The sequence below is a fragment of the Caretta caretta genome, chromosome 7 (assembly GCF_965140235.1).
Source record: "Caretta caretta isolate rCarCar2 chromosome 7, rCarCar1.hap1, whole genome shotgun sequence".
NCBI lineage: Eukaryota > Metazoa > Chordata > Testudines > Cheloniidae > Caretta > Caretta caretta.
The window spans coordinates 6,738,031-6,752,370 of NC_134212.1; the positions used below are offsets into that span (position 1 = coordinate 6,738,031).

Genomic DNA, 14,340 nt, shown 5'->3' on the forward strand with positions numbered 1-14,340 from the left:
ATCCTGAAAAGTCTTATATATGTGCCTACTCTTCACATAACTTGGAAGTCAATGGACCTACTCACTGGGTGAAATTCTGGCCCCACTGAAGTCAATGGCAAAACTCCATTGACTTCATCAGGGTGAAAATTAAAACCCACTGTGCATAAGAGTAAACGTTCTCAAGCCTTTCAAGATTGAGGCCTTACTTTGTTTCTCTTCTTTGGGATCCAGTACCAGAAGAACTGTGCCTTAAGATTCCACATAATGGGGGGAAAAAAAATCTATTTGCAGTGTCAAAAACCCTGATACATTTTGTTACTGAATTCGGTTTTGTTGAAATTAAAGACTTGAAAGATGCAAAATGACACAAAGGAGAAGTCAAGCAATGAGAGGCTAAAAATGGTACAGTCAGTCATAGAGCAAAATGAGAGATGGATGATTTACCTAGTTCACTGTCCAGTTCCTCCGTGTGTACCCCTTCTTCTCCAAAGGAAGAGCAGTAAATGAGACAGAAAAAATTAAAAGAAAATTTCAGATACCAGCAGCGAGCAAGATATTGCTATAGTAAACAGAAGAACCAACACCAATTTTGCACAGATCAAACTCTCAGTTTATCACATCTTAGTGATCACAGTATTTACGGACCTTGATGTGAGTCATAAAAGAATAGGTTCTTGCACTGTTAAAACAATTGTGCACCAGTTACTTTCATGCCAACATGTGATTAGATTGAGTGATAAACAAATTTGCATATCATTTTTGTGGGAAAACACTCAGATGCAAAAGGCTATATATTGATCAGGAGACCAAAGCTGAGTGCAGATCTGAGAGGAACTCTTTGCCCTTAAATAGGATGTCACTTAGAACCCAGTTCAGAGATGTTTGTTTAAACACCTCAAACTGGAATACATAGGTAGCTCTGCTGACTTAATTGGGACTACCTTATGCACTTAAGGTAAGCATGTGCTTAAGTGCCTTGCTCATTTGGGGCCTAAATTTCCAATCCTGCAAAACAGATGAACCAGTAAAGAGCCTGAGACCCAGATGTAGCTGCATTAACTTCAAAGAGACCTCATTTTCAACAGTTAACAATGACAGATGATTATGGTATTGCTTGGCTTATGAATAATACTGCAGTCAGAAAATGAAAGGTGATGACAACTAGAATGCAGATGGTAAAACAAGCTGGGACGTAACAGAAAAGTATTAGCTATGTTAATAAATGACACACATAAGAGATACAATACATCAGATTGCTGTTGATAACTATGACACTGAAGAAATACGTTATGTGCTCTAACTTACCCAGGAGCTGTTTGTGTTATAGTATGCCAGAATAATTGGTTAGATATTTGTGTGTGAAATGCTAATAGGCATTTTCTTCATATACAGTAAACAACAGAAAACTTTCAGGGATTTGTACTCCGCCATGGAAAGAATACAACACAGATAAAATTCAAAACAAGTCTGAAAAGATGTCTAACACTCAAAGTATTTACTTTTTCCACAGTACACATGATGTGACCAAGCCTGAAAACAGACACGCAACTTTACTCCTGGGAGTTCCCCCATAGCCTTCAGTGGAGCTACTCACATGAGCAACCTTATATCCACAGTGGCTGGATCAGACTGTCATCTGGGATTTGTAATGTTATTTTACCTTTTCTTCACACCTAGGAGCTTTTATCGAACTATAAAGACAGACTTAGAACAGCGAAGTAGAAGTGTGCAGTGCACTAAATGCACCTGGGACGTAATGAGTTTTACTGCTTGCTGTTAGAAAAAGAATAATTCATTAGCAAACATAGGCAGGAACGATAAAATGAGCTGAAAGGAAGGAGCTACTTTTTAAAAAATATATCACACTATTATAAATTAACTGTCCCAATTACACAAGCTGTGCAGGGGCCTATTGTTTAGTTGAAAAGGATGAGGGTATAACAGAATGGCAGACTCTGGTGCATGGTACCAGAATGTAGGGGACCCTCTGGTAAGTCACCCTGATTCTTGTATCCTGACCCTGTATGAAAGCGCAGGGTGTTTCCCGCTAAGTCACAGTGGCAGGTGCACCTTGTTAACTTCAACCAGATTATAAAAAATAAATGGGTTAGTCTCTAAGGTGCCACAAGTCCTCCTTTTCTTTTTGCGGATACGGACTAACACGGCTGCTACTCTGAAACCTGAGACTATAAACAGGAGCTGGAGTCCCACTCTGAAGAGAGAGTTAGGACAGAGGGTATGCTTCAGGGAAAACTCTAGCCTCAGCCAGGGGAAAGCTTAGGTGTAATTTATGTTCTATTTTAAATTGTTTCTCCGAGCTCCCAGTGATATATCTATTTTCAGACCCGAGTCCTGCAAAGGGATCAACCCTGGATCAAGGATCTCCGTGCTTGGAGTCCCACAAACTTTGCAGGATCTAGTCTCCAACAGAAGGGGCCAACATTTCAAAGGGCTCTCAAGTAGGCCTCTCAAAACTGAATGCATAGTGTCTTGTCTAAAATTTGTGCAATCACAAGACATCTTGTATTTTGAGAGCATTCAAGTCCATTAGCCACATGTACAACTATCTGGTTTTCTCATGAAAAAGCGGTTTGTACAGTCAAATCCAGGCATTACATGTGAAAAAGAACTCAGATGTGAAAAAAATGAAGGTTGACAAATTACAAGATTGTAACAGCAACTTTAGATGTGACTTCTGAAACAATCAGGTCCATTCCTTTCCTAAGTAAGATAATACCCCAAAAGCATAGGAGCCTGACTCACAAATAGCTTGAGCGAGAAGGTGATTGATCATAATCCCCAAATTAGCTTTAGAATAATAATGCAGACACTCTAAAATGCTCATGCCTAGCACTGTGCCAGTTAAAATGCCATTGTTTTCCTGTTTTGGTTTTTTTTATGTGTATGTGTTAAAGTTCAAAGGACCAAAATTTGTTTGCATATTTTCACAAATGTTTTACTGGCCCTTATTATTTTTGCAATTTTTTTGTACTGAACTTTTTGTTTTGGTGCCTTTTTAAAGGTAAACTTAAGAGAAATACCTCCTCTTCCAGTCACAGATTGGGATGCTTGATTTATTTATGTGCCTTCAAACTGAACATTGGCTTGCATTTTCAACATCTCAAGGAATGCAAAATGGTATTGGTGCAAATTAAGTGATAAAAATCCATGATTTCCAAATATAATTTCTCTTTAGCAATCATAATGCTAACCAGACTACCAGAATGTAACATTCAAAAGTGAAGCAATACATTAACCTTTTAATTCTACCCAAATGAGGAAATAATAATGTCCTTTGGATCCACTTAAAACATACTAACCACCGCATAAGGCAATGGGCCTTGCAGAGCACCATTTACTCCATGCCTGCCCAGGTGTGCTAGCTAGCGCATGCATTCAAAGGACCTTGGTCTCTTTCAGCAACAATGAACATTCAAATCCTTTTGTGCAAAAATGGATGCCTCCTCGTTCTAATACTTCTGTGATCGTCTGACTCAAGATCATTTGAAAATCATGATGATTCACCTTACATGTGCGTAGTGATTGTATAACAAACTCATGTTCATAATAGTGGTTATCTCTGTGCACTCTTGGTTTTTTATTTTACATTTTGCAATCATAGTATTGTTGGGGGGGGGGGGGATCTATTTACCTAAATTAGAGCAAACACACTAAGTTTTAGTTCACTGTTTTCAGTCCCTTACCATCATCTTCACATTCTTCTAGAGGCTTCTGCTGTTTGTTCAGGCACCGTGGGTCTAGCCAAGATGTTGTTTTAGTATTATGGCTGCAAACCAGAAATGGAAATATGACCTTTGTTAATAAACCGAGCTAAAGTACCAGTGACAGAAAAACATGTGCCCTCTCTATGATTCAACTGAGCTGAAAGCATATTTTTATTTCAGAAGAAATATAACAACGTTATGTTTTATAAAACCGGCTAGCAAGTCAAGAGACTTTCAGCATTGATAGGAAAAAAATATCTGAGATTTTAAAAACAGTCAGCACTAGAAGTCAGAAATTCATGTGAAAGGCACAGGGGTAACTACAGCAGGGACCGGTAAACTTTCACTTACACTCTGGATCACATTTTAATGTGGAGGCTAATTCGTGGACTCATCTGCCACCGAGAGCTGGCTGGGAAATGGGTTATTTCCTCAGGGAAATTTTAATTTTTTTTTTTATTTTCGTCTAAATTTTTCTTCGAAATTTGTTGGGTTTTGAGAGAAAACATCAATCAGAACAGATATTTCCAATGAAAATGTTTCTATTAACAGGAAAAACTTTTCTATCAAAATCTGTGATGGAAATCGTGACCAGCGCAACTTTCAACTCTTTCTATTCACAAGTCCATGGACCAGCTCCTGACTTCTGTCCTAAGGATGAAGATTGTGTGTACATCCTCTTTAAATATACTTTGTAGGGATGCTTTTCTCCTTATTTTGGTTTGTGTCTTAGGACAAGGGGTAATATAATCTCTTAAATCTATAAACTAGTCCTGGTGCTTGATGCATTCTTCTGCATATTATCTAACCTGAAGAGACTAACCTCTTCTAAAACTGAAATATCATTTATCTAGCTTAGCCTTTGGCTCTGTTTAATAGTGCTTAGTTCTAATGTCACATTGATACTGTTCACTCCACATTCAAGGTTCTCAAAGAGGTTTAACAAATTTTAACTAGACCTCACAACAACCCTTGTGAACTAAGAAATAATGTAATGAGGACTATGTTACTTTCAGGACTAACAGCCAACCAGCAAACTCGGAGAAGACTCCACGTCTGATTTATTCTTGTGTCTGAGTGCTGTAGTAAAAGGTCCTTGGTTTCACCCATTTCATTAGTCAGCCTTCCCAGTGCAGAAGGAACACATTCAGTTCTTTTGTCCACTTCAGAGAGTTTCTGATGAATTCATTGGTCGTGGTTTGGGTTTCTCAGACTAGTAAATTGAACTCTAGCAAAGCAAGACAAATCATCAATAATAAAGCAAAGGGGTTCCTCCAATGTATAAAAGGTTTGCGGTTTGCTAGGGAAAATGGTGGTGATATGGATGGGTACAGTATTTGCATATTTTTAGCAATTGTCAGTCCGGTGGGTCATTCCCAGTGACAGGAGAACCCCATAAGGTCTTGCTAGCTTAAGCATACAAAATTTATCCAAGCCTCCTCCATCTGATAAACTCAAGAGAACGAACTTTTGTGCTATTTGCAATATTCCCTGGTTTTGTTTGGACAGGGAATATTATAAAAGCAGCCTTTCACATGGAATTTCTGCTCCCAACTCTGTAACCAGTGAGGTGTACAAAATCATTGGGTGGGATTTGTTTTCTTTTTCTAAAGTTACACTGAAACGTAGTTGATCTGCGGGCAATAGCTGAGATCATTATTATTTGTTATGAACTGAATCACACCCATCCTCTCTCTTCTCCCTGTTTTGCGGCATGACTTGCAACAGTATTAAAGAATCAAGTATGCACATAGAAGTAAGGATAGATCCAGAAGTAAGTTCTAGTGGACACGTACATGATTTTGATAACAGAAACATCCTTCTCCTCCCTAAATTTTGTCACAAAAGAGCTAACAAGTCTTTAAAGATCATTTGGCAATTCAGGGCTTTAGCTCATTAAAAGACTGCATAAACGCATAATAAATCACTCTGCCTCCAAAAACTGTTTCAAAGAATGAAGGTAGTAGCACAAAATCACCATTCAGTTACAACTGAGGGCAGAGCACCATGTTTAGTATAATGGACCTGTCTCAATTCAAATTAAAGCACAAACAGGGTGACTACCGCTGCATCCTCAAAATACTTGGTATTCTGGTACTTTTGGGAACGGTCTGGGCCTATCCCCACCCCCATTAGCATAATCTTGCACACACAGTGTATGCGAGGCCGTGCTGCACAGAGGATTGCTGGTCTGCCCTTGCCGGTGGCGTGACCTCCCAAGAATCTCTCCCAAAGGACACGGTAACTTCAATTCTAGACACTAGAGGATCATAGTCACTCCACCAGACAATAATGTAGCATAACTCCTTTAAATCAAAGTCAGTTTGGCAGTTATCTCACCCATAGAAAATAGTAGGGATTTTTAACATGTCAAAGCTGAGGTTCTGGTCTAAGTACTATATAAAGGAAAAGCCAGCTTTGTATCTGGATGCACCGTATTTGGTCTGTAGATAGAGGGCCTCAGTTTCCATTACTACAGTATACTAACCTTCAGAACCAAATTCGAATTCCTTGCCCCATACTCATAAAGACAGCTATGAGATTTATTTAGCTTGTTTTCAGGCTACAAACACTATTTGCACTCTTCTGATGACTAGCTAACTCTGTCTGAGGAATCTCTCATATTAGACAGTCCTGTTTTAGCAGCTGCTCAAGTCTTAATCAGTCTTTTTAAGTACAGTTAGAGACTATTATTCATGGTACAAAAAAAAATCAATATTAAGACCACTTTAAAGCAGCTGACACTACAGAGCTGTCAAGCAAAAAGTATCCACAGCACTATGTCTTCCTGGTTCTTCCAAATACTGTGTGCCAAATTCTGCTCTGAGTTATGCCCTGTGCAAGCCCACTGGAGCATGTCAGCATCCAATTTGGACCCTCCTCTTTAATGAGAACAGCAGTGTACCAAGTTAGCTCCCGGGCTCTGCTACTGATTGAGCATGGGGTTGGAGGAATTTTCCCGACCATTCTGATGTACACAGGCAGGCTCTGAAAGAGAGTTCTTAACGTCTTTCCATTAGAAGCTTTCATCCCAAACCAGAAAACTAACCAATATTTTTAACTGCCGGTAGCTCTTGTAACTATCTTTGTAAAAAACTACAGTAGCTCCGGAAATTTATTGGATTTTCAACACCTCTGAACTCTGGAAGAGTTTGGCTGCTTGATCCACTCAGGAAATGCACAAGTAGGAGCACTGCAACGTCTTACAACTGGTCAAGATCTTTTAGTTCTCAAAAGCAACTGTAGACATTAAATACACATGGTTTGTATGTACATTTGTAGACAGAGATTACACACACACACACACACACACACACACACACTCACACACACACAAACAAAATATGAGCTTTACTCTATAAAATAGACTTCTCCATTCTCGGTATAGGCCATCTCCCAGTTTTCAGGTAGAGGACCTAGGTTTTCCTCTGCAGAAGGAGGTAGGTATTGAGGGAGCTTCTGAGATGGTTCCGTGGTGGGAACGGCGGTGATGCTATTATTCACAGGTGGTGGCGTTGTTTCTCTTATACTATGTATATTGTGCTCGTCTTGGTCCCCAGAATCTGCTGTAGAATCACAAAAAAGATTATCGGTAAACACACTCAAATATTTGTACCACTTTTTCTTCCTTGTTCATTTGTTTGTGTCCATACCTGCATTGATATTGGTTCCAAAGACTCGACTCACCTTTCAAAGCACAGGACTTGGGAGACTGATAGTGAGTTTTCCTGTAGCTGTTGCCTCTAAAGCCCCAATCCTGCAAACTGGGGCCTGCTGAAGTAACTGAGTTCAATTGGGCTCTGAAAGGGTGCAAGGGCCCACCCACAAAGAACAACTTGTGGGGTTGGGGCCCAAGAGAATAAGATTCCTTTCAGCAGAAGGATCAATTGAGAGAGTTTCAGAATTGCCTAAGGTACCTTGGAGCACAAGTGCCATAGAAATTCAATGAAGTGGTAGAGTTTTTTCATATTAAACAATTTCATATTAAGCAATGAAAATAATTTATTTCAATGTTTTATAATAGTCATGAGATCCTGCTGTAAGTGGCAGCTTGCAACAATCTGTTCTGCCCCCATCCATGGGGTTTTACAATGCTACTCATCTCCAGAGCCTCTAAGTGCCTTCCATGTAAAATCCTAGCAATAGTATAGTCCCTAGTGATGGGTGCATGGTTCTCCTCTCTCTTGAGGAAAAATCTCTGCTTGCAGTATTTAGGGGGTGGGCGTGGGGGACAGTGAGGGAATGGGGTCATTGGATCCCTGCAGACCCTAACCCACCCTCCAAAATGGCAACAGTGTATGGTCTCTGTAGCATCTCCTCACATCCTTAAATCTTAGGAGCTGCTCCACACAAACTGGATCTCTGCTCCTAATTACACGATGGAGACTCTAATTACATAGCTACGTTGGCATAGCCCAGTAGCATAGGCTCGGCCTGCCCCACAGAAGGGGGTTTCCCGTGAGTGTACGAACGCTAACTCCCTGAGCAAGGCTATGTCTACACATAAGCAACAGAGTAGCTGCGTCTACAGAGGTACAAACATTTTCACAGCCCTGAGTGACACAGCTAGGTCAGCCTACATTTTAAGTGCAGACCAGGCCTAAGTTAGCTATGTCAAGGGAACTCTTCTGTTGGCATTTATGCTGACCTAAACTCTCAGTGTAGGTTTTTTCACACCCCGGCTGACATAGCATCACGGAGATAACTTTACAGTGTAGACCAGGCCTTAGTTTACAGATGTTCTAAACACTGCTGTGTCTTGGGTCTGGGGTACAAGAGAAAATTAGATCGACCCAGCTATGTCATGCTCGGGGGTGTGAAAAATCCACACCCCTGAGTGACAGACTTAAGCTGACCCATGTCCCCATGTAGACAGCGCTAGGTCAACCGCTGACCTAGTTACTACCTCTCGGAAAGCTGGAGTTACTATAGTGACAGGAGAACCCCTCCTGTTGCAGTGAACGTCTACACCAGCAGTTCTCAACCTATTTACCATGGTAGGCTGCATATGCATCTCTCTATGCGTTTTGTGGGCCGCATCGACACAATATATATTCCATCTGTATGACCCTGAGGATGTCACATGGGCCGCAGCTATGCGCTGATTGGCCCACAAGCGGCCTGCAGGGTGAGAACCACTGGTCTACACCGAAGTGCTACAGGGACGCGGCTGCAGCCCTGAAGCTGGGCCGCAATAGGCTGCTAAGTGTAGACATAGCTCAGTAAAGGGAACACGGCCGTCCCTAGGGCGTGCGGGGCCCGGGGCGGAAGTGACATCACTTGCAGGACCGACCACGCCGGGAGCGAGTAGGGGAGGCTGGTGGAGGCGTGGTCGGTCCTGATGGCAAACAGCCATCCTCCCCAAACAGCCAGGCGTGGCCCTGATGGCACTGCCCCGCTTCGGCAGTGCCGCTGGGCTCCAGGAGGCTGGGGCCACGTCGCCTGCCTTCCTGGGGCTGGGTGCACTCTCCCTTGGGTGGAAGGGGCGGGGCTGAGGGTAGCCTCCCCCAGCCAGCAGTTCACCTGCTGCCCATGCAGCACTGGCCAATCGCGCTGACCCGCAGGGTCCCCCCAAAATGCGGGGCCCGGAGCGGTCACCCTGATTCGCCATCCCCTGGGGACCGCTCTGCAAGGGAGCTTTGCTTCTTGAAGGGGGTGGAAATCCACAACAGTCTTCCAAAGCAAGAGTTACTGGCCAGTCTAAATCCCAACTCCTTGCCATGGGGGAGCCCTGCCTGCTGTTTCTGTGAACAGGAAAGGCACTGATATAATATTTTCTAAACCAGAAAAATAAAAAAATTATCAAGATTAGTTCAACACCCCCACTGTCTGCTTTCTGCATTTGCACCTTTAAATATTTTTAAGTAGAGATTGGCAAGATTAAGAAACTAAAATATGATTCATCCCTCCCTTACCCCTCAGATCATTAGTGTAAACATGCCAAAGCTTGAAAACACAAGTCTAAGACAGGTCCTCTGCAGAACACGGAGAATTTTAATATGGTTAGCAGAGTTATCCCTGGCATGAAATAAGCATGAAAAAGTCTTTTGACCTGCGTGGGCCAATGCTCTTCTATCCAGATGTTTGTGCTCAGTTGGTGGAGACAAGGGGCCGAAGTCTGATCTCATGGTGACAGATTATTTGTATCTTTCATTAACTCACAGAGTAGAAAACACTAGTCAGAGGGAATTATAGTGAATATATACCTCCTGTCTCTGTAAAAGGCAAAACTGTGTGTTGGTTTCACAGTTAACTGTTCTCATCAGGACCAGATCCCATTAGAAAGGAGATTAATTAGATCTCAGAATGACCTTTTCCCAGCAGTAGGTCCTGTGAGGGATGGATGGGTGGGGTGGGAGTTGCAAAGTCACAAGATGTGAGGTTTCAGGATTTATATTCAGCAATATGGAGTTTTGCAAAAGGGGTGCAGAGCTGCGATAAGGGTTCCAAACCTCAGGGGGATTTACCTTCAAAGTAACTTTTGGGGGTGGTCAGAAGCAAAGATGGAACAAACAAACTGAACACAATCCTGAAAAAAATCTGGGAGCTTCACCTGGGGGGGAGTAGGGACAAGGGGATGCCTGGTATAAGGAGGAGCCAGGCATATCAAAGGGACTTAATGGGCTGGGAAAGAGACTCAGAGAATCTACAGGACTCGAAGGAAAAAAATAGACAAGAGGATATGTCTCTGAGATACTGCCTGGCTAACAGGTTGAGAAGTTGACCAAGGAAATGGACGACAAGAGATGGTTTTCCTAAAAAAGCTGTTATAGAGACATAGACTTTAAGATCTGGTCTCACTACAGACTTACACTGGTATAACGATGTCGCTCCAGGGTGTGAAAAATCCATGGCCCTGTGCGATGTGGTTACACCCACCCCACCCTTAGTGTAGACATCGCTAGGTCAGCTGGAGAAACTTTCCAGTCAGCATAGTTACTGCCTCTCAGGGAGGTGGATTAACTACGCTGATAAGAGAGCTCTCTCCCTTCGGCATAGAGGGTCTTCACTGAAGCACTACAGCGGCGTGGCAGAGCCGATGCAGTGTTTTAAGTGTAGATCTGCTCGTGACCACTGTGAGCATCTCGTTTCATCCCCTACATAACACGAGCCATAGAACTCCCCTGACAGGCCAGAGAACTCCTGTCCATCACGAGTAAGCCTCTGTACCTAGACAGACGAGGCTCTGTCAAATGCCAAGCCTGACATATTGTAAGCTCCTTGGGGTCTTTTTGTTCTGTGTTTGTGCAGCGCCCAGCACAAGGGGGTCACAGTCCATCACTGATTAGGTGCTGGAACTAGGGGTGCGGGGGGTGCTGCAGCACCCCCTGACTTGAAGTGGTTTCCATTATATACAGCATTTACTGTTTGGTTCAGTGGCTCTCAGCACCCCTTCTATAAAAATGGTTCCAGCATCCCTGCATCACTGGGGCTCCTAGATGTTACTGAAATATAAATAATAATAATTGTGAATATCACTTGTTTTGTTAATCTGAACTTTCTTCCCTATTTTTAATTAATCTTGTGTTTAATGGTCTTAGACAGTTGATTTGGGGATATTTCACGCAAACCAGGCCTAAGAGAAAGCCCCTTCAATGGAGAGAGAATTAAGGGAAAAGAATGTCTGGAGACTTCTCCCACGTCTTGGGGTTCTTGATCAAGAAGGGCCGCGATCAAAGAATCCTCCTCCATAAGGCTTGCTGTTTCCAGGGCTGTAGTCTGCCCCAGTACTCTTGTTCCTGTTCATTTGCTCTAGTGCCCACTATGTGTGCTTTCCAAACACTTAAGGAGGATGGTCCCTGCTCCAAGAAGCTCACAAGCAGACAGAGGACAAGGGAATAACAGTTGACAATTTCAATACAATGTATGTACAGGAAATGCCTACGGGCCAGAGTGGAGGATGGGTCTGAAACTCATTTCACACGGGTGTAACTCTAGTGACTTCAACGGAGTGACTCATGATATGCACTGGTCTTAGTGGGATCAGGACCTGACCCAATAACACGGAGAGAGTGATAACAGCAGAAAAACCTCCTGTTCTGTGTGGAAATGCTATAATTTCTGATTATACTTACAGCTACTTTCTTTGGTTGCTCTTAAAAACAAAAAGAAAACAATGAAAAGAAAGTGCAGGAGCATTTATAAAACCTTAGTTAACTTCTGTGTTTCTGAAACAAGAGCAACCGTAAATGTCTTAGTTGGCTTCTCTGTTTCTGATCTGTTACAGTAATGCTGTGGCTGCTGACTCAGCTTTAAAATGCAACATTAGGCTGAATAAAGATCAAGGAAAGAATGGTCACAGGCATCTCTCCAGTGACTACCACTTGCTATCTCACACAGAAAGTGGCATGTCCCTCCACGGATATCTATCTGCAAGCACAAATGTTTCAGCAGACCTGACAACCAGGCTTCTACGCATGGAAGGAATGTGCTGCGCTGGCAGAAAGACTTACATACTTTTGAAAATCTGGACCTGAAGTGCTACCACCAATGAGATTTAGGAGCATAGCTTTGAAAATCCCACCAGGAACATGTTTCGTCACCTAAGTAACTTTGAAAATCTGGCCCTTAGAGGAAAATCAACAGCACAGCTCCACTGAAATAACAGGAGCGAGGCCAATTGAAACCAACTGAGAGTCCTGCCCATAGTTTGGAAAGAAACTAGGTAATGGTGTTGATTAAGCAGAGGAGTGTGAGCTTCTGAGTTCTAGTCCTGGCTCTTTCACCAACCTGCTACATAATCCTGTGCCAATCACTTCTGGCCTGATTTTCAGAGACACTGACAGCTTGCAATGCACATGGAGCTCAACCATCTCCGAAATGAGGCAATTTACTTCTCTCTGTTTCCTGATTGTGAAAATGAGAACAACACCGTTCACTGCTTCCATGCCTCATGGGAGCACTGTGAGGCTTAATTAATGCTTGCACAGCAGCTGAAAAGATGTGCAGCCCTATATAAATCATAAGGACGCTACTTGAAAGTTCTGGGCTACCAAGATACAGGATCAGTGTTTAAATCCTGACTAAGGGCTTGAACCAGTTCCCATTGACCTCAGTGGAATTTGGACAGAGCCATTTAGTCTCTTGCTCTGAGCCTGCCAGCACTGAGCAGCGGAGTGGTCAGCTTCTGGCAGGCGACAGCTTTCCCGCAATGCTCCTAGTCTCTGGGCCAGAGGGGCAGCACCATGGTTTCATGCAGTTTAAGGCCAGAAGGGACTGTTAGATCATGTAGTCTGACCTCCTGCAATTCTCAAGTCACCAAATTTCACCCAAATACCCTCATGTTGAGCCCAGTCACTTCAGTAAAATGAAGGGATTTTAGTCCTCAGGAGACTAAACTCTTGGGTGCCATAGGCAGAGAACTGGAGACCCTGCGATGCCGGTGATGGGAGGGAATTGGTAAGGTGAAATATGCCTAGGCGATCCATTCCCCGGCTGCAGAGAAAGGCAGAACAAAACCAAAATCCCTGCCAATCTCACTTGGGGCAAAATTCCTTCGTGACTCAAAATCTGGCGATCAGCTAGACCCTGAGCATGTGAGCAAGACACATCCGTCAGGCATCTCAAACAGCGGATTGTCTGTACCACCTCAGAGCACTGGTCCACCCCAACCAGTATCCCATCTCCAGCTGTGGCTGATCTTGGATGCTTTAGGTGAACCCCCGACCCAGATTGTGCATCAGAGAAAAAAAAAGTTCCTTCAAGACCCCTGCAGGCTGATGCATGAGATCAAATTAACATCAGAGAGATCAGTGTGAGACCCGTTGACAGGCACAGGACATTTTAGAAAGTGAAACACAAGGACTTCTTAAGCAGTCCAAGTTTGCTTTCACATCTCATTGACTCTCTGTGGGCCAGCCCCAGCATACTGGGGGATGTACCACAGGGAACAGAAGGAGTAAACTATACGTGCTTGAGAAGGCTTTGGTGTAGGTAAGAAATACGTGGCCAGCAATTAAAAGAAAAACAGTGGGGAGAGAGAGTGAAGAGGGAACAATTTGTTTCAAACGCATCCAACTTGCTCCACAGACCCCTGATTACAATGGGTAGAAGTGTCAGTGGTAATGAACACTTCCTTGATTTTTTGCGGCCTGGCTGAAAATCAAGCGAAAACACCAGAGCGAAAAGTCACAGGTGGGAGTGAGGATCAACGCAGATTTAGTTTCCAACAAAATAACACATTGTTCAAAATATTTCAAGATGACAAAGAGTTTCAGATTTTCATTAAAACTTTTGCAATAGCAGCTGCTTTTAATTGTCCACAGGAAAAGGTTCAGAATATTTACATGCTCTCCAATACTACATCACATCTTTTTACAAAACGGCTTCTGCCTCTCCAAGAGCAAAATGATTAGTGTGATGCTTATAAGGATTTAAAATAATTTATTTTACTTTCCTCTAGGTGCTGTCCAATCATTTGGAACATACACTCCTGTCAAGTGGGCTCCATCTCGTTTGGAATTGATGGAGTCATAGAATATCAGGGTTGGAAGGGACCTCAGGAGGTCATCTAGTCTAACCCCCAGCTCAAAGCAGGACCAATAGATCTATCCTAATGCAATTGAGGGCAAAATCTGGCCCACTGAATTCAGTGGACACTATTTAAAGGAACATGAATGTACCTCAAATGACA

The 14,340-nt window shown here is 42.9% G+C and overlaps 1 protein-coding gene across 30 annotated transcripts in view; it reads right to left on the reverse strand.

Moving 5' to 3' along the window:
* Positions 1-14,340, reverse strand: part of MAGI1 (membrane associated guanylate kinase, WW and PDZ domain containing 1) — a 486,586-nt gene that overhangs the window by 85,473 nt on the left and 386,773 nt on the right. For 13 of the 30 annotated variants that reach the window (XM_048856818.2, XM_048856813.2, XM_048856823.2 and 10 more), the window contains 3 exons: positions 7,063-7,273; positions 3,687-3,769; positions 427-465 (listed from right to left, as the gene is read on the reverse strand). In XM_048856818.2, the coding sequence (XP_048712775.2) occupies positions 427-465; positions 3,687-3,769; positions 7,063-7,273 (333 nt within the window). The remainder of the gene's footprint in view (positions 1-426; positions 466-3,686; positions 3,770-7,062; positions 7,274-14,340) is intronic. The other 17 variants (XM_048856820.2, XM_048856837.2, XM_048856807.2 and 14 more) reach the window with 4 other exon arrangements.